Raw genomic sequence first — 24,844 nt, 5'->3', positions numbered from 1 at the left:
CACTCAAACCGAAACCCTCAGCTCTCTCCATGCCAACGTTTCAAACAGCAAGTGAAAGTAAACCCAGAGGAGACAAGCAACGGATGTCAAGCTCTGCTCTTCGCTGATTTTCTGCAAGCATGCCTGGTAAGTTATTTTAACCCTAATATTCTGCAGTCACAACAGCCACGTGCATTTTGAGAAGCCTAATAAATAATCGAAGGAAACGACACTTGGTTGGTGCTTTGAGACTATTGTGATGAAATCACAATCACAGAAATGTCGGACCAAACCAAGCACGTAGCCTGCTGGCACTTTTGATTTTTTATGATACACGACTCATCATGTTAGTCTGTCAGCCAAATTGCATTAAATACCTTTGATTTGAATGGCATTTTCTAGCTTTTTATAATGGAATAAAAAACAAACAAACAAATCAAATTAGCTCGTTTTTCGTCAGTTCACCTAAAAGGCCGCGCAGTGAATGCAGGAAAAAAGAGACCAAGAAATCAAAAGTGAAACCAACAAGAACAAAGCTTGATGACATAACATTGCATTATATTTCAGGAACCACTAGATGGAGCCAAAACCAAACATTAGTAGAGCAGAGCTGTTGCTTACGGTCTTCCCATTTTCACCTGAAGGTCTTCTGGGAATCCATCCTACCTGACAAACCATCCTACCTGTTGTTTCTGCACATGCGCACAACACGAAATTAAGTGGCGAGCCGTCATACCCTTGTGAATATTAGCTAGAAAAATACTCTGACTGGTAAAATTAAGTGCCTGCCTTTGTGAGTGTGACCTACAAGCATACTTTAACAGCTAAATTAAGTGGCAAATCGTCCTACCTTTGTGAATGTTACCTACAAGCATACTTTAACAGGTAAAATGAAGTGGCAAACTGTCCGGGCTTTATGAATATGAGCTACAAGCATATTCTGATGGGCAAAGTTACGTGGCAAACCGTCACACCTACTTAAAACTGTGCTGGAATTACTCTGTGACAGCAGAAATGTGCATAAACTACTTACAGTAGGACGTTTTGCCAAAGTAGGAAGGTTTGTCAGAACACTGGAAGACCTTTTGATCTTTTTGAAAATTCAAGAGAGTTTAGTAATGCATGACAATAACACTTACACATATTTGGAGCTGAAAATAAATGTACAGGACACATACATAGCCCATCTCATGCATGCATTTAAAATTGACATTTTTAGCCAAAACACATTCCTCACAGTGAGTTACAGTTTGGATTAAAGTTATAGATTTTACAACTCAAATAAATGCAGCTCTAGAATGTCTAAAGAGGTAGTTTAAAAATGTTCTTGTAAAGTTAGTGTTAAAAAGATGACATCATATGAACATGAATGATTGGGGTTAGAAAAACTTTTTAAAAAGTATCCTTGATTCTGGAGCTCGTGATCATGCTTTGCCAAACCAACTCGACATGCTGCATGAAGGCAGATATGTTACTTTGATTCTTATTGCGGCTCCACAGAATGCAATGTCACGTTTCTCCTATGCCGTCATTATTTTGTGGATGTTTTTAACCTCTTCTGGTGATTTAGGAATTTTACAAATATGTGCAATTGTTTCAGCAAAAGCATAAATGAGTGATAATGGATTTTCCAGCTACATAAATGTACACCATTAATTAAACACTGCAATTTATCTCTTCTAGAACACTCTGGAATCCCCCATCCCTCTGCTAAAATCAGGGAAAGCATCTCTAAGCACGTATGGATCAAATTAACAGGCCCTGCAGCTGGATCTCTCACAGAAGCTTTCTGTCAAAATGTAGCAGGTTTGCAGGAAAACGTGAGCGCTAAAGTGGTAACACCACGAGAAGCACAGAAAGATGACATGACAGGTATCTTGAATAACTAAACAAATAAATGCAGTATTTCTGTGTCATTTCATTTAATATCATTTTTCCAAAGCATGACCTTACTTCTCTCTATGCAATGTACCAAATGACCTGAGCTGATAAGTACTTTTTTAACAGAAATATAATAAACAACTCTACAAAAACAGAATTGTCTAATGTGTTATTTTCCCTCGTTTTGCCTTTTTAGTGCCACCAACAATGATTGTCATGGAAGGAAAAGCAGCTGGGGCTCAAAAGTACATCAAAGGTAACAACATGCTTGAGGAGACATGAGTTTGACTCAGTTGTGTCTCTGAGGAAAGCATCATCACTGACTGCTCTCCTGGCCCTATGTTTCTTTTCTTTTTTGAGTCTGGGAGAGTGTGCTAAAATGTCTATTTCATTTCATCCTTGATTGCTTCCTATTTTCTTCCTCTTTCCTTTGTCAGTGTACACAGTCACATCTTTTTTCCTTTTTTATTTTTTTTTAGCACAAACCTCTAGTTAACAAACAATCATTCTCTAATGAGTGATGGCTTAACAACAGACACATTTATGTATATTTTTGATGTTTAATCTTCGAGTTCAAAATTACAACATATGAGTACTCAAATGCTCAATTAATTTTCTGTCTTCACTTTGTTTCCAGTGGAACAATTGTACAGGGTTGTCTTACTGGGAAACACTGAAGCTGAGAAAAGCAGCCTAGCAAACGCCATGTTTGGAGAAGACGTGTTCCAGGTTAACAACACTGAATGTCAAACTGAGTCCAAATCTCTCCATGGAAGACGAATTACCCTGATCAACACTCCTGATTTCTCTGGCCCAGGTAGATCAGAGGAGGAGCTGAAGCCTGAAATACTGAGGTGTATCACTGAGTGCACTCCAGGGCCTCATGCTTTTCTCATTGTGCTCAAAGCGGAGAAATCCACAGAGCAGCAGCAGCAGGCTTTCATTGAGAAAATAAACCAGTATTTTTCAGAGGAGGTTTTCAAATATGCAGCAGTTGTCTTTACTCAGGATGGCCCAGACTCAGATAAAATGAAGATCAAACAGTTCATAGATCAGAATAAATATCTGAGTGATCTGGTGAAGAAGTGCAAGAGCCGATACCACATCATTAATAAATACAACGGACAGGGTGACATCAGCCAGTTTAAAGTGGTAGACCTGCTAAACACAGTAGGCCAGGTAGTTAAAGAAAACAAGGGAGTGTGCTACACCAGCAAGATGTTGCCACAAGCAGACACCCGTAATAAGGCTAACAGCAGTGTCTCTAAGAATGAAATGATCAAACTTGCAGGTGCTGCAGCAGAATCCATGGCAAAGGCTTTCTCTGGGTCAGCTGTTGTAGTTTTAACTCCAGGATCAACAAATGCAATAGAGAAAGATGGCACTGCAACGGATGAAAAAGAAGGAGAAAATGTAGAAGGAAAAGCTACATCAGAAAGAACTAACAATGGGCAGAAAGAAATGACAAAAGAAGAAGGAGGAGGAGGAAGAAAAAATGAAAAGCATGCCACAGCAGAAAAAACGAATGATGAACAAACAGAAGTGACAAAAGATGAGGAAGCGGCAGCAGGAGGGGGAAAAAATGAAGAGGATTCTACAATGAATGATGAACATACAGAAATGACAAAAGAAGGAGAAGAAGAGGAAGAGGAAGGAGGAGGAGGAAGAAAAAATGAAGAGCATGTCACATTAGAAAAAATGAATGATGAACCGACAGAAATGACAAAAGAAGAAAATGGAGAAATAGCAAAAGAAAAAGAAGAAAGAAAAAATGAAGGGGAAGTAGCAAAAGAAACAAAAGAAGCACAAGAAAGAAAAACAACTGGAAAATCAAATGAACTAGAACAAGATGGAGGACCAAATAAAACACAAGAAGAAATAGAAGAAGCAGGAGAAAAACTGCAAGAGGACACTCAAGAAAAGACCGAAGGAAAAAGGGAAGACAAGCCACACAAAAAAGTACAAGAGAGTGCAGGGGAAAACAAACTAGGGGGTGGGGCATCTGCAGGTGGTGGAACAGCTGCAAGAGGTGTTGTGACTGCTAGAGTATTATTAACAGCTGCAAGTGGTGCAGCTGCTGGAGCATTATCAACAGCTATAGGAGGTGGTGTAGCTGCTGGAGCAGTATCAACAGCTATAGGAGGTGGTGTAGCTGCTGGAGCAGTATCAACAGCTATAGGAGGTGGTGTAGCTGCTGGAACAGGAACAGGTGCAAGTACTGGTACAGCAGGGGCTGGAGGTGCAGCAGGAGCAGCAGAAGCAACAGGAGCAGGTGCAAGTGCTGGTACAGCAGGGGCTGGAGGTGCAGCAGGAGCAGTAGAAGCAACAGGAGCAGGTGCAAGTGCTGGTACAGCAGGTGCTGGAGGCACAGCAGCAGGATATGTGGCAGCAGCAGCAGCAGCAGCAGCTGTAGTCACTGGAGGAGCAGTAGGCGTAGCACGGCTAATACAAAAAATAATAGATGTGATACAGTTGATAAAACAACATCTTGGAGTGGTATTACTGGTGCTTGTTTTCTACTCGTTGCTTCTGTCATGGTTTTTTCTCAAAGCACCATTTGCTTGGACCCTCCTCTTATCATTTTTGTTCCTGTTGCTTGTTATTATTCTTGTTATCATATAATCACGCCATAGATAAGGGCTATGTCCAATATGGCACATGAATCAGAAACACAGAATCTGTGATACAAGATGACAGGTTTTATAATTCCTTGTTTCAAAAATGTGATTTTATAAAACTACCCAAAATATCCGTTATTTTCATGCTGCTCTGTAATCAGAATCATTTTTTCTCTGTTTTGTCTTTTTTGTAAACTCAAGAAATTATTTCTGTATTTAAACAATTATGTTTAATAAAGTAATAATTCATTTAAAATCAACTCTGTACTCTAGTATTTCTACCAAATCACAAAACCTGTTTTTCCAGAGTAATTAAGCTACTTTCTACTTTTAAATAATTATATTTTTCAATAAGAAAATGAACTATGTTCTGTCACACATATTTCTTTGTGTTATGCAAAAATAAATGAATGAATTGTCACTGATATTTTTGGATGCATTTTTCCCCTTACTGACTTGCAAGGTTGTGTTGAGTGCTTAAAAAGAAGGCTCAAGAAGCTTCTTGAGTTCCAAAACAACTGACAGAGTTGTAGGTATTTAAGCCTTAGAGTAGGTGTCTCTTTAGAGATGGTCCTAGTGTTATTGACACATTATTAATCATACGAGTCATCACATAGGCCAGAGTGTCGAACCGCTGTAAGACATTGCCCTAAATACACAATAAATACATAATACATAAAAAATTTAGAGTAATTGCCAAAGAAAATGATGGAGTGTGCTACACTAACAAGATGTTGTGGTTGATTTGGTTGTGGGTGCTACTACCATATAGCAAAATGGTATGGCCCCACACAATGTGCTTACACATGGCTCACATACCGCAAAGAATGACAGCCCTTTGCTGGCCCAGATCTGGTTTGCCAGATGTGGCCCACACATGGGTCAGCACCAGTGTTGGGTAAGTTACTTTAAAAAAGTAATTAATTACTAATTACTTAGTCAATATTGTATTTAAAATACTTATCTAATTGCTGTGTCAGAAAAGTAACTTAATTTAACTAAATACTTCTTAAAATCCCTATAAACCTTGAGTGGGCAAACAATAGAAATTAATCATTTTTTTTAAAGACAGTAAGCAGCGGTAGCATCTCTTCCATAATGTAGCCTGCAATCATTTTTTAAGCTCACCTTCAGACGCTTTCTGTGCTGCTGACGTAAAATCAAGTTTTGCCCCACATCTTTATGCACGCTCATCACCATCCTCGATGAGTCTATGACATGTCATCTGTGAACTTCACGATTGTACCAGACGGGTGCAGCGGTTTGCTTAGAGGGAGGAGAGGAGAGAGGAGGGCACAACCCTGGGAGGATTTTCTGGATGCTTGATGTGATTCTTTCCAGCCTCACTTACTGTTTCCCCTCTGTAAAATTCCACTCAGGAGTCTTGACATTTCTACTCAGAAGTAACTTGAAATTTCAAGATAGTCATAATGTGGGGTTATTGTGTCAGAATTTTGACACAATAACCCCAAATTATGACATAACTTACACTTTTGACCTATCGCTGCCTGTTAATGTATTTATTCATTTATTTGTTTACTGGCAGTAACAAGCGTCCACGCCCATGCAGCAGCACTACTACTCGACACAACTGCGTAAGCATCCCTAGTGAGGACATGCCAGAAATGACCTTTTTATTTGTTCCTTTATTATGTGAGTAAGCCATCTCCGAGAAGAGGAACTGTGACGATTTTGCTGGACGTGGAGGAGGTTTTAGACTTTACCAAATATGGCAGTGTGGGGCGTGGGACCCACAGCCCGCAGACAGATATCGCTGGATAACAGAGGGGATGCGCCGAGGAACTTAAAGCTTTAACATTATTGTGAAATAAAACTCCTGGTGGCTCAGAAATCGGTAAGATCCCGCCTCAGAATGATATGTTGCTCTGAAAGATTTTAAGTAAAACGTAGCAGCTCGTGTTTATCGCGGTCTATTCTTGGAGTAGAGCTGATTACAAAGGCATAGCACCGAGGCGCGTTATGTCCGCTATCTGACATGGAAAACTTCTTAATTACTCAGTTAAACGGTTGATAAACGCCTCTGTTATACAGAACATACTCTTAGAAATAAACACGCCTCCTCTGGTAGGGTATCTGCATGAAAACGAGCATAGATTTCTTTCATAGCTTTGTTATTTTAAGAGAGGTAAGAAATCCTGCAGTGGCCTATTTGATTTAACATAACCTGTTATTTGTGAGAAACTTTCTTTGCCCCCATTTTACAACAGTGTGGGTGGTTCCCTTTAACTTTTAAGCTTTATGTGGCACGACCCCCTCGATTGGTTTGTGTTAAGAACCGAGGTATGCATGGTATGCGCGCTACCAAACCAAAAGCGTAAACCCAAACCTGGTTTCCTGTCAGCAGAAGAGGCCACATAACCTACACCGCACAACCGCACCTTTTTCTGATGTCTCGGTACCATGCTGCTGTTGAAATATTAACAGTCATCTCTCTCAGTTTAGATCACCATGCATGGAGTGTGTTTAAACTGAGAGAATCCAACAGGAACTTAAAAAACACTTTTCTGGATGTTGATCCCTGTTAAAAAATATACCCGAAATAGTCCTAATATTCTGGCATGATTGCCATTTAGTCTGAAAAACTGCTTCGATGCTGCTACTGTTGCTTCCTGGATACTCGCTGTTAGCTCTTCAGAGCTGCTTCCTGTTTTGTGTGAGTTTATTGAACGTGACCTATGGGGGCGGGGGTGAGCTAGAGTTTATCGTCTAGTGAAATTCGCCACACCCTAGAAATACAACAGATGTTTCACTCTTTTGAATTAAAAATGATGTCGGTAAAAGGGTATTTCCTTACTCACTCAATCTGCCAAAACACCTACTTTTACCTATCTCATAAGTATATGGGGATTTGGCTAAAAGGCAGAATGCAGAATTTGGAGACACTGGCATCATGATGCTCTATAGATTAGCTTCAAGATGCCAGATAATGCACATGAGAAGTTATGAGCAGCGCGGAAACTCTTAATCTTAAAACTGTTTACTCAGTCCTCACAGTGAGTGTTTAGAGGCAAGCCCCTCTTAATGCTCCTCAATAATAATGGGAATTTCAAGCAGAAATGAACTGAGCTGGGGGTTTTCTCAGCAGTGCGTGCACAGTGAGGGACTCACCTGCTAAATCTGAAATGAATAAAATAAGAGTCAGTGAAAATGCAGGCGTTAGATTAATGCACAAATGTTGCATTTGCCATTATTAGAATGTGATTTTAAGGTGATTTACAGATGTGGTGCAGTAACATAGTAACCGGGACAGCTTGTGGTCTGATGCTCAATAATATTTGGTATTGTTTGTTAGCAGTTCCACACAGATTTCCATTTGTAATAATGCAGCTTTCCTCTTGATAAATTCTGGACTCCACCTGTGTACTAATCTTTAGAACCTTTTACATAGTGCCCAGTTATTTCTATCAGTACAGTTACTTCTCATGTCAAAAGCATGCAGATTTTCCTTTATCCCCCTCTTATTTATCTGAACTGCCTTGCTGTTTCCTGAGAGAAACATATGTGAAACCTGAGCTTACACTTGATTATTTTTGTTAAAAGTCACTCATCAATCGCTGTCTCATGCTCCCTCCCTGGTATTTTTGAACCACTAATTCACATGGTTCTTGGCTGAGTTTTTCTACTGAAGTGAACAGCCCTCATCTCATATAAATTACAGAACACTGTTAGTAGATCAACCTGTAATTGTGTAATAATGTGGCATGTTTTGCCCCACTCAGTAAATCTGTCCTATGTTCTTTAAAATTAAACACATCTCTTAGATGAACTACTCTTTGTTTATTATGTCTGTTGTTTTTATGAATGTTTAAATTGTCTGTCACAATGAATTATGGGACAGCTTTTTTCTTCTTCCCCTTCATAAAGAATAATGCCGTTGTATCCTAAGCTAAAGGGGACAACAAAGGAAGCACTGAACTTCCTTTCCTAAATATTTGGAGGACTGGAACAGATCTCATTATTGCCACTAAATAGATACTTCCAGGTCACTTCTGTCAGTTAGTAAGATTCCTAGGAAAAATTTACTATTGGAACACATCCCAGGTTAGCTCTTTATATACATTGGGTCACAATCAGCCCCTGGTGACACCCAAGTGGCTAGAATTCTTCTCACGCATTCATGGAACAACTAGCTGCTCATAGAAGGTTGCACACACAGGCAATGAAGCATATTTGTTGAAAATATACAGTATACATACAACCCAACCAGCAAACTAAAATGGCCATGCTTTGGATAACAGACCAGGATCAAACTCCAGAGAGTTTGAAAGGCACTACGCCCACTTTGGTTTACACTGAGGGACTTTCCAATTCCTTGAAGATTAAGCAGTCAGATCGCAGCTTCCTGCATACACAGGCCACAGCCTGAACACCAGACCTCACAAATTCCTTTAGCTTTGTGCAATTTAAGTTAGAGCCCAGGCATGTTAGTCAGGGGTGAGAAACGTTTTAATAATTGTTAAGTTTGATGTTGCAGGTCACTAGGTATTGTATTCCCCCTGTACATTTGGCTGTTAGCTTATTTATGAACAGTCCAATGGTAAAATTTTGCTAGTATAGTACTAGTATAGCATAAGCATGGCATGTGATTTGAACAAGAAATAAGATTAAAATTAAATGTTAGACTTTGGAAAACTCAGCTACTCTTTTTATGGACTGTGCATAATTAAAGGAATAAATCATTTTAAAACAATTTCAACATTTTTAAAATGTCTAAAATAATTTTGTTTTCCACAGACGTACTGTACAGTTATTCCTTAACTGCATATTAACACATATTTGCTTCATTTTATTCTGATTATCTTTGTCTTCTTCCTGCAGATTATGAGACAAATGCCCACTAAGTAGAGGAGAAGCAGGATCCGACATTCAGTACAAGACTCGTCTTGAAACTTGCAGGACTATTAAAGTCACTTTCACCTCCTGACAGACTGTAACATCCCATCATGCCATTGATTGTGGTCCCTACTTCCCAGTTGCTCTGGATGCGAGTAGCTGCCCTGTTATTCACCTGTGTTGCATTTAGTGTCGCTGCACATGGAGCTCATCTGCCACACCAAGGCATGGCTGACTGGTGCATCTTCTGCTGGGCGTTCAGCTTCGCTTGCACTCTGCTGGTCCTGCTGGTAGAGTTGTTCGGCCTCCAGGCCCGGGTGCCAGTGTCCTGGTCCAACTTCCCCATCACTGTCGCCTGCTATGCTGCCCTACTCTGCCTTTCAGCATCCATCATCTTCCCAGTCTTCTTCCTTAGACACCAACAGGCCAGTGAAACCCGTGACCATCGCATAGTTTCCACAGTCTTCTCCTGCCTGGCAGCGGTTGCCTACATGGGGGAGGTGAGCCTGTCTAAAGCAAGGCCAGGAGAGGTGGCAGGTTACATGGCTACAGCTCCGGGCTTATTGAAAGTGTGCCAGACCTTTTTGGCCTGTATTATCTTCATCCTCATCAGCAGCCCAGTGACATACGACCATCATCCAGCACTGAAGTGGTGCATGGCAGTGTACTGCATCTGCTTCATCCTCTCCATGGCTGTGGTGGTGCTGTGTGTGGGAGAGTGGACCGGCTGTCTCCCCATCCCATTCTCCAAGTTCCTTTCGGCATACGGGCTCCTGGCAGTTATCATGTATTTGACTGCCACCATCCTCTGGCCTGTGTTCCAGTTTAACAAGAGTTACAGGAGAAACGATAACTCAGAAACAATCGCTGCTTCTGTAATCACTGCCATCAATTTCCTGCTTTACGTTGCTGACCTAGTGTACAGTGCCAGGTTAGTGTTTGTCAGTGGCTGAGAAGAAGAGAGTAAACAATAGCTTTGCAGAGCGGTAGAGCTAATGCTGAGCTCCCCCCCCCTTTTTTTTAAACCCTGAATTTAAAAAAAAAATATTGAAGTCCTACAAAGCAGTCCCAAATTTGAAAAGCCTGTTTTGCCTGTGAGTATTTATTTATTTGAATGTGATCAAATAATTGCCATACAGTATTTAACCTCTAATGTGAAATGATGTGTGCAACACAACTCTTACGTCAGCTATCAAAGTGTGAGATTTCACATAATTGTGTGGGAAAAAAGTACATTATATACTATTAAAGCCAATAAAGTCAGCACACTGGAGCACAGGGGGGTGGCAAAATTGGGCACTTGCATTTCAACACGCTCTAACTGAAATATCATCATCTTGTAATCTTTTGTTAATAGTGCTTTAAAGTCATATCAGAATCAATTTCATAATAATGGCAACAAAGTATTATGATATTTGTATTAGTTAAAAAAAATAAAGCTTTTATCATAAAACAAATATATCTCAGACTTTTTACTCACTTCTAAATAGAATAGAATAGAATAGAATAGAATTCAACTTTATTGTCATTGCACATGCACAGGTACAGGGCAACGAAATGCAGTTTGCATCCATCCAGAAGTGCTTTAGTGATACAGATATATTACAATATATATTAGCAATAAGTGAGATGAGCTGTCAAAGATGACAGTATCGATAATTAGTTATACTTAGTCATAAAAAGTACTTTTAATTCAAACAGTCATGTGTTTTCACCCTTTGAATAATTGCTACAATGAATACAAGAACTTTCATTTCATTGGAACTCTATACGTCTTTTTAAATACCCAACACTGATAAATGAATCACTTAAGAGGAGACCCTGCAGGGCGGAAGGCACTATTCAGTATTTTATGCAAAGTCTGGCATGTGTGCCACACTACTGTGTATGATTTCTTCAAGTAGTGAAATTTGTATTGTGTATTGTTTACACTGTTGGTCTCTGCCATATTGCAGTGTTAAAGCTATTGCAGCATTTCCAGAAGACGTTAATCAGTGTTTTGGTGAATAAGTGTGGCAGCTACCTTCATATCCTTAAAACACAATCTTGAAAGAAACTTTAAAGGATGAAAACCAGGTCCAGGTGGAGGAGCAACCTGAATAAACGGAAAGTACATTGCAAGCAAACAAAGAAGCAGGTATGGCAATGTGATACAGAAAGAAGGAAAGAAATACAACAAAAATGGCTGAATTACACAAAAGCAGAGATCAGACAGTTTAGTTTTTAGGGCCTTTGGGGAAATTTTGGCAGGCACTACCATAAAGTGCCAACATTGGCATACTGGGAGAGAACTATTAAAATGTAAATTATTTTAATAAAAGGAAAATCAGAAACAGGCACGCTTAAAGGTGACTTTACAGGATGTTATGCAGCAAAAACATCATAGAAAAAGGTACAAATGAAGCAGATGCTGAATAAAGTCCAAACTGGTGTAAATGTGATTAAACCTTTAGGGAGACGGACATGGCTGGACTGGGACAAAAAATCGGCCCGGGCATTTTGACTAGAGACCGGCCCACCAGGATAAAGATTGAAAATGTGACGTCATTCAGGGGTAAAACCGCAAAGGATTCTGGGAACTTGTGGCAAGAGGTACTAGCGCACGCAGGCTTTCAATTGAAACCAGTTAAACAGCGATAAAAAGAAACACAAAAAATGGCAAGAAGCTGTTGTATTATTAACTGCAATAGCCGGTCGCATGACAGCCACGGGAAGCCGACGGGTAAAGAGATCGTTTTTTTTTTTAATCGGATTACGTCGTTGAAGAGAAATTTTTAAAGCCATGTTTCCGAAGTAAGAGCCGACGGATGGTCTGGATATACCAAATATAACGTCTCAGAACACTCCAGCTCACAGGTTAGTCTGCTCCAAGCATTCCCACAAAGGTCAGAGTTTTGTAGTAGTTAATGCGTCATTTTTCTTAACATAACTGGTGCTATAGGTTACAAGCAAGTCTGGCGCTGAACAGAAATTGTCGCGCTATGCTCCTTTGTTTATTGTGCATAAATAGTGAATTGTCCTGACACAATATTGCGTTTCGCTTCTGTTATTACCATGGTACATTGACAAAAACATATACTTTTATTCACAGGGTAAAACAGTTGTTTTGTATCACTAATTGTCCAGTGCGATTACAACATACAATATTATTGTCACTGCTACATTTCTGTAATGAACCAGAAATTATTTCCACTACTAATTAATTACCGTTGAGCTCAAAGGTCCTATTAATAAACGGTTAACGAATCTGTATTTATGAAGACGATTTGTGAGACTGGTAAACTTACCTTTGTTCGTACGATGGTCTTTCGTTCTACACGGTGCATTTCAAGGTCCTGCACCCATCCGTCGGTAAACTGTACCTGGGCTTGTTGCAGTGACCTGAAGTTACTAAACTTCATGAGTGTATGCACTCACTCCAAGAACCGTATAATTATAAATCTATAAAGTTGGGCAGCACGCTAACGTCTTTTGTCCACTCTGTGTGCTCGTAAGGGTCTGACCCTTTCACTCCTCCCGACCATTAAATGACAGAAGAAAAGTTTTACAATATTTACAATTTACTACAAAAATTTACAAATTAACTTAGGAATTTACAGTAAAGAATGTGCAAATAGCAGAAGAGATTATAAAGATAAGGATTATAAATTATAGGAATTATAGGATTATAGGAAATGTGTGGTGGTGCGTGTGGTGACGTGTGTGAGAGTCCAGTCTTATAGTGACGTGTTTGGGAGAGTCCAGTCCTACACCTGGTTCAGGCCCCGAATAGCCTGGGGGAAGAAGCTCCTCTTCATTCTCTCTGTTTTGGCCTTAAGGGAGCGGAAGCGCTTCCCAGACCTCAACAGTGAGAAGAGTCCATTGTTGGGATGGGAGAGGTCCATCATAATCTTCCTAGCTTTGGACTTGCACCGCTTGGTGTAGATGGACAGCAGGTCAGGGAGCTCTGATTGAATGATGCGTTCTGCCGAGCGCACCACCCTTTGCAGATCTCGTCTGTCCTGCTTGGTGCTGTTCCCAAACCAGGTGCAGATGTTTGACGTCAGGACGCTCTCGATGGTGCAGGAGTAGAAGTTCTTGAGCACCTTCAGTGGCAGATGGAAGTCTCTAAGTCTTCTGAGGAAGAAGAGACGCTGACGGGCTTTCTTAACCAGGGTGTTGATGTGACAGGACCATGACAGGTCCTGAGTGATGTGGACACCCAGGTATCGGAAACTGTCCACTCTCTCCACTGGCTTGCCACTGATGATGAGGGGTTTGTAATTCCTTGCCTGCTTTGTAGTGAAGTCCACGATCAGCTCCTTAGTTTTGCTGATGTTTAGGAGGAGGTTATTCTCCTGGCACCAGGTCTCCAGGTTCCTAATCTCCTCCAGGTAGGCCGTCTCGATGTTGTCGGAGATCAGGCCCACAACAGCAGTGTCGTCAGCAAACTTGACAATGGAGGTGGTGTCGGATGTGGCTACACAGTCATAAGTGTACAGTGAGTACAGCAGGGGGCTTAAAACACAGCCCTGAGGCACTCCAGTGCTGAGTGAGATGGAGGGGGAGACTTGTTTTCCTACCCTCACTGATTGGGGTCTGTCTGTGAGGAAGTTGAGGATCCACTGACACAGTGATGAGCTGAGTCCTAGATCCGTCAACTTGGTGAAAAGCTTAGAGGGAATTATTGTGTTGAATGCTGAACTGTAGTCCACGAACAGCATCCTAACATAATTACCTCTGCCAGTGTCCAGGTGACTCAGAGATGTGTGGAGCAGGTGAGATATGGCATCGTCTGTGGAACGATTAGTCCGGTAAGCAAACTGAAGTGAGTCGATGGTGGCAGGAAGTGAAGAAGTGATGTGATCTCTCATCAGTCTTTCAAAACACTTCATCACAATTGAAGTCAGTGCTACTGGACGGTAGTCATTGTGGCAAGCGGGCTGTTGTTTCTTTGGAACAGGGACAATAATGGAACGTTTGAAGCACGTGGGAACCACAGCTTGGGCCAGGGAGAGGTTGAAGATCTCCGTGAACACCGGTGCTAGTTGATCAGCGCAGGCTCTAAGGACCCGGCCAGGGATTGCATCTGGTCCTGCTGCCTTCCTGGTGGTCACCCTCCTGAAGGTGTTCCTCACGGCATGCTCTGTGATGACGAATGCATTTTCTTCACTGGTGCACTCCGAGCGCGCGCAGCCGTTTGTTGTTTTAATTGCTGCGGCGTCGAAGCGAGCATAAAACGTGTTCAGCTCATCAGCCAGTGAAGCATCGGCATTCATCATTGAAGAAGCTGGTCGTTTATAGTCCGTTATAGTCCGCAGTCCTTTCCACAGGCTCCTAGAGTCGCACTGTCGTAGCTGTGACTCTAGTTTTTCCCCGTAGCTCCGCTTTGCCTTTCGGACCGCGCTGCGCACGTTGTAGGACGCAGCCTTGTATAGGTCCATATTACCGGAGACAAGCCCTTCCATTCTTCTCCTTTTGTTTTGTACATTCCTTTTTTGTGCGGCAAAGAAAAAACAAGAAGGTATTGGAACCGGAGAATGAACGTTTTGCGGTGCTGCAAATGCTTGCAATTGATGCGGTACTTGGATTGTTTTGCCACTAGTTCCCGGCATGCAATGCGCGAAAATCACGTGATTGCTAAACAAGGGGGAGGGTGCATCCGCCTCCTCGGCTGTAATTGGTCCAGCCCAGAGTCGATCATGACCAATTAGCCAATCCAACACCTTTCATTATACATACCCTTCCTAAAAAAAAAAGAATCCATCGGCCCATAAAAACAAAAAATCGCTAGCCGACCACCAGGCAAATGCCCGGTATGCCCGATGGCCAGTCCAGCTATGGAGACGGACACTTAGAAACTTAGAAAAAAGGAATTTACCCATTTTAACATTGATTTGTTTGTGTTTATTCATAATAGATTATACTTGCTTGTTTTGGCTTTCTCAAATATTAACAAGAAAACTTAAAATCTGACTTAATATTGGACTTGAGCTTCTTCTATCCTTACTTTAATGTCCAGCATGTTTATGCATAAAACAAGTGTCTTCCCTGCAACCTGTTATGTGTATATACTGTACTTTCTACTGAATTTACACCATGTGGCAAAAGCACAAAAAGAAAAGAATGCAACATTATACATTTACATTTTTCACTTCATGAACATGCTATCAAATCATATAGCAGCTCATAGCAAGACCAATGGAACACTTATCTTTTCTGTTCTAGTCTACATAAAAGGGTAAACCTTCTAAGCATTAACAGTAAGATGTTAGTGTCTGCATTTTATTGTGTGGCAATGAGTCACGTGTTACCTTTCATTCATCAAACCCATCAAAACCCATTTCCTTCTGAAAGCAGGTTAAGAATAATGATGGTTTACAACACTGTAAAAGACAAACTTGAATCAAAATTGAGCTGGAAAACAAATAAGTTACAATAAGTTTTACTCTCACATCTGAGTTAAGATATTTTGTAAATGCAGAGTTCAGCAACTGAAAACAGGCAAGTTCACTTTTTGTTTCTACTCAAACTGAAACCCCCAGACCCAAACGGCCACGTTTCAAACAGCAAGTGAAAGTAAGCTCAGAGAATCAACGGAAACAAGCAATAGTCGTGAAGCTCTGCTCTTCGCTGATTTTTGCAAACATGCCTGGTAAGTTATTTTATTCCTAATATTCTTCAGTTATAACAACCACATGCATTTTGACAAATGGCCTGTATTTGTATAGCGCTTTACTAGTCCCTAAGGACCCCAAAGCGCTTTACATATCCAGTCATCCACCCATTCACACACACATTCACACACTGGTGATGGCAAGCTACATTGTAGCCACAGCCACCCTGGGGCGCACTGACAGAGGCGAGGCTGCCGAACACTGGCGCCACCGGGCCCTCTGACCAAGTCTAATATTATATAAATAATCAATGGAAACGACAGGTTGGCGCGTTAAGAATATTGCGATGAAATCAGTACAGGCAAATGTGAAATGTCGGACCAAACCAAGCACGTGGCCTGCTGGTGCTTTTTATTTTTTATGATACATGACTTATCGTTTTAATCTGTGAGCCAGACTGCATTAATGACGATTTAATGCAGTCAAAAGAAATTAGTTCTGTTTTTTAAATTAATTAATTAACGGTTTAATTTAATCATTAATTTAATCTAAAAGGCCGTGCAGTGAATGCATCAAAAAAAAAAAAAAAAAAAGATCAGGAAATCTTAGGTTCATGACACAATATTGCATTATATTTCAGGAACCTCTAGATGGAGCCAAAACCAAACATTAGTAGAGCAGAGCCATTGCCACCGTCTTCACTAACCATTTTCACCAGAAGGTGGCTGAAGGGTTGATGTCCTGTGTGGAAATTGAAGAGAATTAACAAATATTAGAGTTATGTATGACATTGACACTTAAAGATATTAAGTGCTGAAAATAAACGTACTGAACACATACATAGCACATCTCATGCATGCATTTAAACTCTATGTTTTTATCCAGAACACATTCCTCACAGTCTTTACAGTCTGGATTAAACTCACAGATTGTATACAACTGGCATAAATAGCAGTAGAATATCTAAAGAGGTGGTTTGAACATTTTCTTATAAAGTTAGCATTATATACATGAAATCATAGAAACATTAATGTCAGAAAAACTTTCTTTTCTTTGATTTTGGAGCTTGTGATCAGACTTTGCCAAACAAACTCAACATGTTGCATAAAGGCAGATATGTTACTTTGATTCCTATTATGGATGCGCAGAATGCAGCGTCACATTTCTCCTATGCTATCATTATTTTATGGATGTTTTTAACCTCTTCTGGTGATTTAATTTATGTGTTCCATTCATTCAGCAACAGTATAAATGGCTGAAAATAGATTATCCCAGCCACATAAATGTGCACTATTAATTAAAGACTGTAATTTATCTCTACTAGAACACCCAGGAATCCCCCAGCTCCCCGCTGAAATCAGGGAAAGCATCTCTAAGCAAGTATGGATCAAATTAGCAGGCCCTGCAGCTGGACCTCTGACAGAAGCTTTCTGTCAACGTGTAGCAGGTTTGCAGAAAAATATGAGCGTCAAAGTGGTTACACCACGAGAAGAAGACGCAGCACAGAAAGATGATGAAAATGTCAAACCTATTACAGGTATCCTGAACGAAACAAATAAACCAAGCATTTCTGTGGCATTTCATCAAATCTAATCTTTGCAAAGCATGCCCTTGATCCTCTTATTCCTTTTTTTTTTTTTTTAAGAAATATGAATAAACAACTCTAACAAAACAGAATTATATAATGTGTTATTTTCACTTGTTTTGCCTTTTTAGTGCCACCAGCAATGATTGTCATGGAAGGAAAAGCACCAGGGGCTCAAAAGTACATCAAAGGTAACAACTTATTTGACGAGACATGAGTTTAACTCAGTTGTGTTCTCTGAGGAAAGCGTCACCACAGACTGCTCTCCTGGGGCCCGTTCTTCGTACCTCGCTAAGTAAGTTAGCTGGATTTGATTGTTGACGATTTTGCGTGATCTTGGATCGTTCGGTTCCCCGAAGCTCATCCGGGACTTGCTGTCATAGCAACAGATCCGTAAGCGTAAACCTGCTCGGGAGCAGGCTTACTTTATGTAAACAGGATTAGATCGCGGCCACGCAGGTATGTCCGCTTCATGTATACGAAAGCAACAGCGATATTTTACCACTGTTTTTCCATAAATAAATATTATCAATGTAACTAAAGATAATGCAGTACTTGATCCTTTTATTGATGTCACACAGATACATACAGGTCATTTCCTAAAAAAGGGAAATGTACTATTAATCATTCTATTTCATGTATTTGATTATTTCAGATGTAATTCATATTTTAGAGTAGTAATAGTAAATTACTTCGTGTAATCAAGATGAGAGACCACGGCTATAAAAGCGAAGGTGGATTTGGGAAGCCTGTCGCAGCCATGTCCTGTCCGTATACGCAAACCACCCATTGCGGAAGGTGCAAGATTGATAAGGACAGTGATAGGTTTGTAGCTTGAACCTATTCGCTGGAACGTTGAAGACAATATAATTACACAGCAAGCAAGACACGAAGTAGGCAATGTTCTTCATGTTTCTCGTGCACGGGAGAGAACCGGACAGACGCCGTTCCTTCGCTTGACCCCAGTTGCTCTCGTCCGTTCTCCCGTAACACTGCTCTTTTATTGAGGTTACATGAATATGCATAGGTTCATTAACATATGACGTCTACATACAAACAAAGAGTACCTTGCCTGTGTGTGTGTGTGTATGTGTGTGTGCCAAAAGGCACTTAGACTAAGACAGATATAGCTACGTTAATCCTACCATAAAACAATAAGAGAAGGTACGACCTCTCCCATGCTCCCAGAGTGCTCTCTATGCACACAAGGTTTGCAGACTATCAAGGATCAAACCTCTACCAATCTAAAACTAATTATAAAACTCTAAGCATATATAAGTAGATATTTCTAAGCATAAATGACAATCAACAATACAAAACCTAACAGAGAGTTTTCAGAATTCCGCGTATATTGCGGGATAGACAGGATCCTTTAGCTCAGCGCGACAGTGTGCTCATAGAGAGATATCGATATTCCCGTGAGGGTATTATTCACTTAACCAACTTGTTGATGAGGGGGTGCAGGACCACCACCTGTCTTTTTTTGCTCTGCCCTTTTCTTGGTTGCTGTTATGAACAAACAAACAGATTATTTCAGGGTCTCTTTCCAAGAGACTAAAAGCAATATAAGTGATAAATATTACCATTCTGTAGAATATTCTTATATTTCACTTTTACTTGTTCCCATGTTCTAGTGGGTCCTGTTGTGGCTCTAATGTGAAAGAGGATATAATGTAACATAATGTAATATAATGTAATATAATATTGGATAATATAGTGTAATATAATAAATCTACCCTACCGCCTACTGGTGTTGGCCAGAGGGGCCGATGGCGCGATATGGCAGCCTGGCTTCTGTCAGTCTGCCCCAGGGCAGCTGTGGCTACAACCGTAGCTGCCTCCACCAGTGTATGAATGTGAGAGTGACTGAATAGTGGCATTGTAAAGCGCTTTGGGTGCCTTGAAAAGCGCTATATAGATCCAATCCATTATTATTATTATTATTATTATTAAATTACTTACGAGTTTGATTTGTCAGCAACTTTCTGCCAGCCCTCTCTCCTTGCTTTTGCAGCCTTTGCAGTGTTCCCTTGCGTTTTAATTAAACTTTGAAACTCCTGAAATCCCTCAATCAAGAGTTCTTGCTCTGCTGCCGAAAAATACCGAGCGCGCTCCTTCGACATTTTCACCGACCAATCTAAGGGTTGCCGATCAATGTTTCTACTATCGATGCATAGCCCCTGTTAAGCCACCCAGTGATCTCACATTACTTCATCCAGCTATACTAATCATCAACAACAGGTGTGTTCGAAGAACCGGAATAGCGAGCTCAGAGTTAGCGTGATGATTTGATCTTGGATGTGTCATTTGATCTTGGATGTAGTAAGCGAGGTACGAAGAACGGGCCCCTGGTCTTATGTTTTGCTTTTGTTTTTTTGTAAATAAAATGAAGGAGTCCAGGAGAGTCCATTTTTCTTCTACCTTTTGTCAGGGTACACATAAGGTTTTGAGCTAAATGTGGAAAAATGTTGCCATTAATTTCAGCATGTTTCAATTTACAAACGGTGCCCCATAAACCTCTAGTTAACAAACAATTATTCTCTAATGACCGATGGCTGAACAACAGGCACATTTATGGATATTTTTGTTATTTAATCTTGTAGCTCAATATTACAACATACCAGTAGTCAAATGCTCAATTAATTTTCTGTCTTCACTTCTTTCCAGTGGAACAATTGTACAGGGTTGTCCTGCTGGGAAACACTGAAGCTGAGAAAAGCAGCCTAGCAAACGCCATGTTTGGAGAAGAGGTGTTCAAGGTTAACAACACTGAGTGTCAAACTGAGTCCAAATCTGTTCATGGAAGAAGGATTACCCTGATCAACACTCCTGATTTGCTTTGCACAAATAGATCAGAGGAGGAGCTGAAGCCTGAAATACTGAGGTGTGTCACTAAGTGCACTCCAGGGCCTCATGCTTTTCTCATTGTGCTCAAAGTGGAGAAATCCACAGACCAGCAGCAGCAGGCTGTCATTGAGAAAATAAGCCAGTATTTCTCAGAGGAAGTTTTTAAATATGCTACAGTTGTCTTTACTCAGGATAGCCCAGACTCAGATGAAATGAAGATCAAACAATTCATAGATCAGAATAAATATCTGAGTGATCTGATGAGGAAGTGCAAGAGCCGATACCACATCATTAATAAATGCAACCTAAAGGGTGACAACCTCAGCAACCAGTCCCAGGTTACAGAGCTGCTCAATAAAATAGACCAGACAGTTAAACAAAACAAAGGAGTGTGCTACACCAGCAGGAAGTTGCAGTGCGGAGACACCTGCAGTAACATCAGTGTCTCTAAGAATGACATGATCAAACTTACAGGCCCTGCAGCAGAATCAGTGGCAAAGGCTTTCTCTGGGCCAACTGTTGTAGTTTTAACTCCGGGATCAGATGTAGAAGAAGAAGTAGAAAAAGAAGACGCTAAAGAAGAAGCTAAAAAAGAAGAAGAAATAGAAGAAGAAGATAAAGAAGGAGAAGAAGAAATAGAGGAAGAAATAGAAGAAGCTAAAGAAGAAGAAGAAATAGAAGAAGAAGAAATAGAAGCAGTTGAAGAAGATAAAGAAACAGAAACAGAAGCTGTGGAAAGAGAAGACAAAGAAGAAGAAGAAGAGAAAGAAAATGAAGATCATACAAAAGAAGAAGAAATACTGGATGGAAAAAAAACCAAACACCACAGTAAAGAAAGAGGACAATCAACTGGGGGTAGTGGATTTGGGAGCACTGTGGATGCTATATTTCGGTTCTGTTTAGGGTTGGGAAATACCCTAACAGGGTGTATAGCAGCCGCATTAGGGTTTATACTAGCCACAGTCATAAAAGGACTTACAGCAATATCAGGAACAAGGGCAATGCTTAAAGTAAGCAAAGTAGTAGAATGGGTAATAGAGAAAATAAAGAAAATAATGAAATGGGCAATAGAGAAAATGAAAAATTTAATCAAATTAATAAAGTGGGTATACAATATATGCAGACTTTTAGCACGGATTAAAAAAATGTATCCGCCTTTGCAAGACCTGTGTCAAAATCAAGGAGTGATAGTACTGGTGTTTGTTTTCTACTCTTTGCTTCTTTCATGGCTTTTTCTTAAAGGGCCTTTTGCTGGGACCCTTATCTTAACACAGTTTCTGTTTCTTGTCATCATTCTTGCCATCATAGAATTTTAGCACAGTTTGTGCACGTGGCCTCCTTCATTTAAAGAAAAGCATCACAAGGTTTAAGAAGAAGCACTTGTCTGCCAAAGAAGTTCACTATCCAGGAGAACTATTTACTTTTAAGTGGATAGTTTTAGTATATATATATATATATATATAAATTTTCATTTTTTTTTTTTTTCTTTTTTTAAGATATACTTTAAGAAATTTGCACAGCAATAAGAATCAGATAAAGGTAGCATGACAGATGTTTGCTTTGATACCCAAAGATTAGTAATGGATGATAGCTTTTGATTTTTAATAACTTTGCATAATTACCTCGAGCTTATTGATAAGTTTATTCGCCAGATCTAAGTGTATCTAACAGAAGCAAAATATAGTCTCTGTCCATTACTTGTATGCATGATGAATAAAGTTTCTGTTTATCAGTAAATGCTAAAAAATCATCTTGTCATTAGCAAATTCTAAATGTATTTCAATAAAACCTCAGATGAACTACACATGACTGAATGTGAGAGTGAAGTGCTGACTTTCAGGTTTAATTCAATTTAGATTTTAAATGTAGATGTAATTGTTCAGCTAGTAGAAACATCTTTACAGAATCCCATTTTCAGATGTTCAAAAGTAAAACTTTGAGTAATTCCCCCACTTCTAGATGCAACAACTAATCAAAACAAGGAAGAGAAAATGCTTGAAATACTTGCAAGCAAGTTTGCATGCTTGCCAACCGGTATATTTTTCATGCTCTGGCAGTGGCTGTCCTAATGATCATGCAGCTGCAGCAGAAAAAAGCCAAACCAATAACAGCAAAAAGTATAAATTTACATTTGGGGAAAAAAGGCCTATATTCATCCTATACTTGTGGTGTGATATAAATTTGAAACACAAGGATTGGGTTCATATAGTACATATAAGGCAGAGGAACTACTCAAAACAAGGAAAGGAGGAAAAAAAACATTGTGTGAATTAGATAGTCATCAGGAAATATGTCAGAGACAGAGGTCGGTCATCAGGCTAGAATATTTGAAATACTTGTGAGCAAGTTTGAATGCTTGCTAACGGGTGTGTTTTTAATAGTTTTTCTTTCTATGGCAGTGCCTGTTCTAATAATTATGCAGCTGCAGCAGAAAAAGCAAAAACAATAAGCGCAACAAGTGTAAAGGTGTTTCACAATGCAACTCTACTTCACTAATGTATGTTTTACATTTGGGGAAAAAAAGGCCTAGCTTCATCCCATACTTGCCATTTATGCGACCTCTCACTAGTAATCACAGCAGCGATTGACCGCAGCACCACTCAGCTCTGAAATACATTATTTTCTATGGCTGGGGCCTTTTTATTTTGAGCCATCCACTCAACCTAGTCATGAGCGCAGTACATACTGCTTGCTCTGTGAAAGGGCAAAAGTCCCGCATTTTCATATGTTGTTTTACACTGTTAAAAAAAACATCCTAAAACAACGGTAATCTTCTGGCAGCTGGGGCGCCAAAATACGACTGTGAAATAACAGAAAAAAACTGTCCCATAAAAATACGGTTATTTCCAGTAATGAAAATACAATTAGTTGCGCTAATTTGACATGGGATCTCGCCTTTTTCAAGTGCCGCTAAACATTAAATCAGGAACATGTTAATGTGATTAAACAATGAAATCATCTATAAATAGGGGAAAAAAACATCTTAAAAAAACGGTAATATTCCGGCAGCTGGGGCGCCAAAATGCGACCGTAAAATAACAGAAAATAATTGTCCCATAAAAATACGGTTATTTTCAGTAATGAAAATAGAGTTTGTTGCGCTAATTTGACATGGGATTCTGCCTTTTCCAAGTGCTTTTAGACATTAAATTAGGAACATTTTTACGCAATCAAACAATGAAATTACCTATAAACAAGGTCACTGAATGTGGAAATATGAATCATAATACGTAAATGTACAGAAATATAGTTAACAGTAGGGCTGAACGATTATGGAAAATAATCTAATTGCGATTTTTTGCCCCAATATTGCGATTGCGATGCGATATGCGATTATTTTTTAAGGTCTTTGTCTTCTGTATTATTAAACAAAGACAAGCAATACATCATATAGTATGGCCAATACTATATTACATTAATTTTAAACTGTTCTTTCCTGGAAGACAGACCTCTGTTATGATGACATGAGGTGATGCATGAATTGATGACTGACATTTTTATTTAACTTCTTCAATCACAACAGTATATTTGAACATACACAATAGTTTATTTTTAGCTTACAAACATCTGAGCATAAAGTGCTGACAAGGAACCCTGGTGTAAACATTAAAATGAAAGTCAGTACAATGTGCAGATTGCAGAAATATACATAAACAAAATCAGTGGCTTTACCACACTCAGTTTTTCGACATCTGTGAACTACTAGACAGTCATTCAATTAAAAAATAATATTAAATAAATAAAACTAATAAATAAAAAATACACACATCTTACTGATCTCTGCAGTCAGTAACATTACACATAAAGTGCAAACATAATAGCAATTGTATAAACACACATACAAACACGCCTTTAAAATTTAAAGGCGTGAAATTGGACGGTCTAGTTCTGATTAGCGTCACCGCTGTCTCGGTGGAGTTTAATAAACTCGGCTGTCTGCTTCTTGCTATCTAAAATATAACCAGACACTGGTGTAAATTCTCGACTGTCTCATACTTCTGTTTAATACGTTTTCTGTTTGACGTTTAGTCAGCTGTGTGAAAACCAAGGAGGAACCCACCCGGGGGATTAATAAAGTTTTATTTTATCTAATCTAATAACTTTAATCTCAGCCAAACCGATTTACTCACGAACAAACAAAACACTGAAAAAAGCCCAACAATAACATTTTTAGGTTGTCTAAGTGACTTATATATTACGTTTAACCCGAGCAGCGAAACTCCGCGGTGATCTGAAAATGATGTGCCGGGAGTTGTGCCGCTCTCGGCCGCATCAGTAACCCTCGAGCTCCCGGCTAGCTGTCGAGCTGGTGGGTAGCAGACGCCTCTGAAAACGTCGAAGCACTTTTGCAAATATGGGATATCTTGATAAACCGAGCAGATATTTGATGTTTACACAACTACTTTCTCGCCTGAAAATATGTTAAAAGTTTATTTTGTGACCCAGAAAGATTAGTATGAGTAATTTTAAAACTTAGTAGCGGC

At 39.8% G+C, this 24,844-nt stretch overlaps 3 protein-coding genes across 3 annotated transcripts; all 3 read left to right on the top strand.

The window, feature by feature from the left end:
* The first annotated feature begins 56 nt into the window (after positions 1–56).
* On the top strand, positions 57–4,737 carry LOC147335346 (uncharacterized). The gene is made up of 4 exons (XM_086278247.1): positions 57–126; positions 1,663–1,851; positions 2,057–2,116; positions 2,498–4,737. The coding sequence occupies exons 1-4, from the start codon at positions 120–122 to the stop codon at positions 4,480–4,482; spliced, it is 2,241 nt and encodes a 746-aa protein (XP_086134373.1). The 5' UTR covers positions 57–119; the 3' UTR covers positions 4,483–4,737.
* Positions 4,738–6,059: 1,322 nt separating this feature from the next.
* LOC147335345 (myeloid-associated differentiation marker homolog) lies at positions 6,060–10,783 on the top strand. Its single transcript, XM_086278258.1, has 2 exons — positions 6,060–6,333; positions 9,318–10,783. The coding sequence occupies exon 2, from the start codon at positions 9,443–9,445 to the stop codon at positions 10,283–10,285; it is 843 nt and encodes a 280-aa protein (XP_086134384.1). The 5' UTR covers positions 6,060–6,333; positions 9,318–9,442; the 3' UTR covers positions 10,286–10,783.
* A 6,396-nt stretch (positions 10,784–17,179) lies between these two features.
* Positions 17,180–22,047, top strand: LOC147335344 (uncharacterized). Its single transcript, XM_086278272.1, has 3 exons — positions 17,180–17,465; positions 17,645–17,704; positions 20,181–22,047. The coding sequence occupies exons 1-3, from the start codon at positions 17,180–17,182 to the stop codon at positions 21,674–21,676; spliced, it is 1,842 nt and encodes a 613-aa protein (XP_086134398.1). The 3' UTR covers positions 21,677–22,047.
* The last annotated feature ends 2,797 nt before the right edge of the window (positions 22,048–24,844 follow it).

The sequence above is a fragment of the Aulonocara sp. 'chitande type north' Nkhata Bay genome, linkage group LG3 (genome assembly GCF_057382095.1).
Source record: "Aulonocara sp. 'chitande type north' Nkhata Bay isolate Kocher_YH1m ecotype deep benthic linkage group LG3, A_spYH_male_GT1.1, whole genome shotgun sequence".
NCBI classification, from domain to species: Eukaryota; Metazoa; Chordata; class Actinopteri; order Cichliformes; family Cichlidae; genus Aulonocara; species Aulonocara sp. 'chitande type north' Nkhata Bay.
The sequence above is the reverse complement of the archived record's forward strand: the minus strand, read 5'-3'. Positions and strand labels throughout refer to the sequence as shown.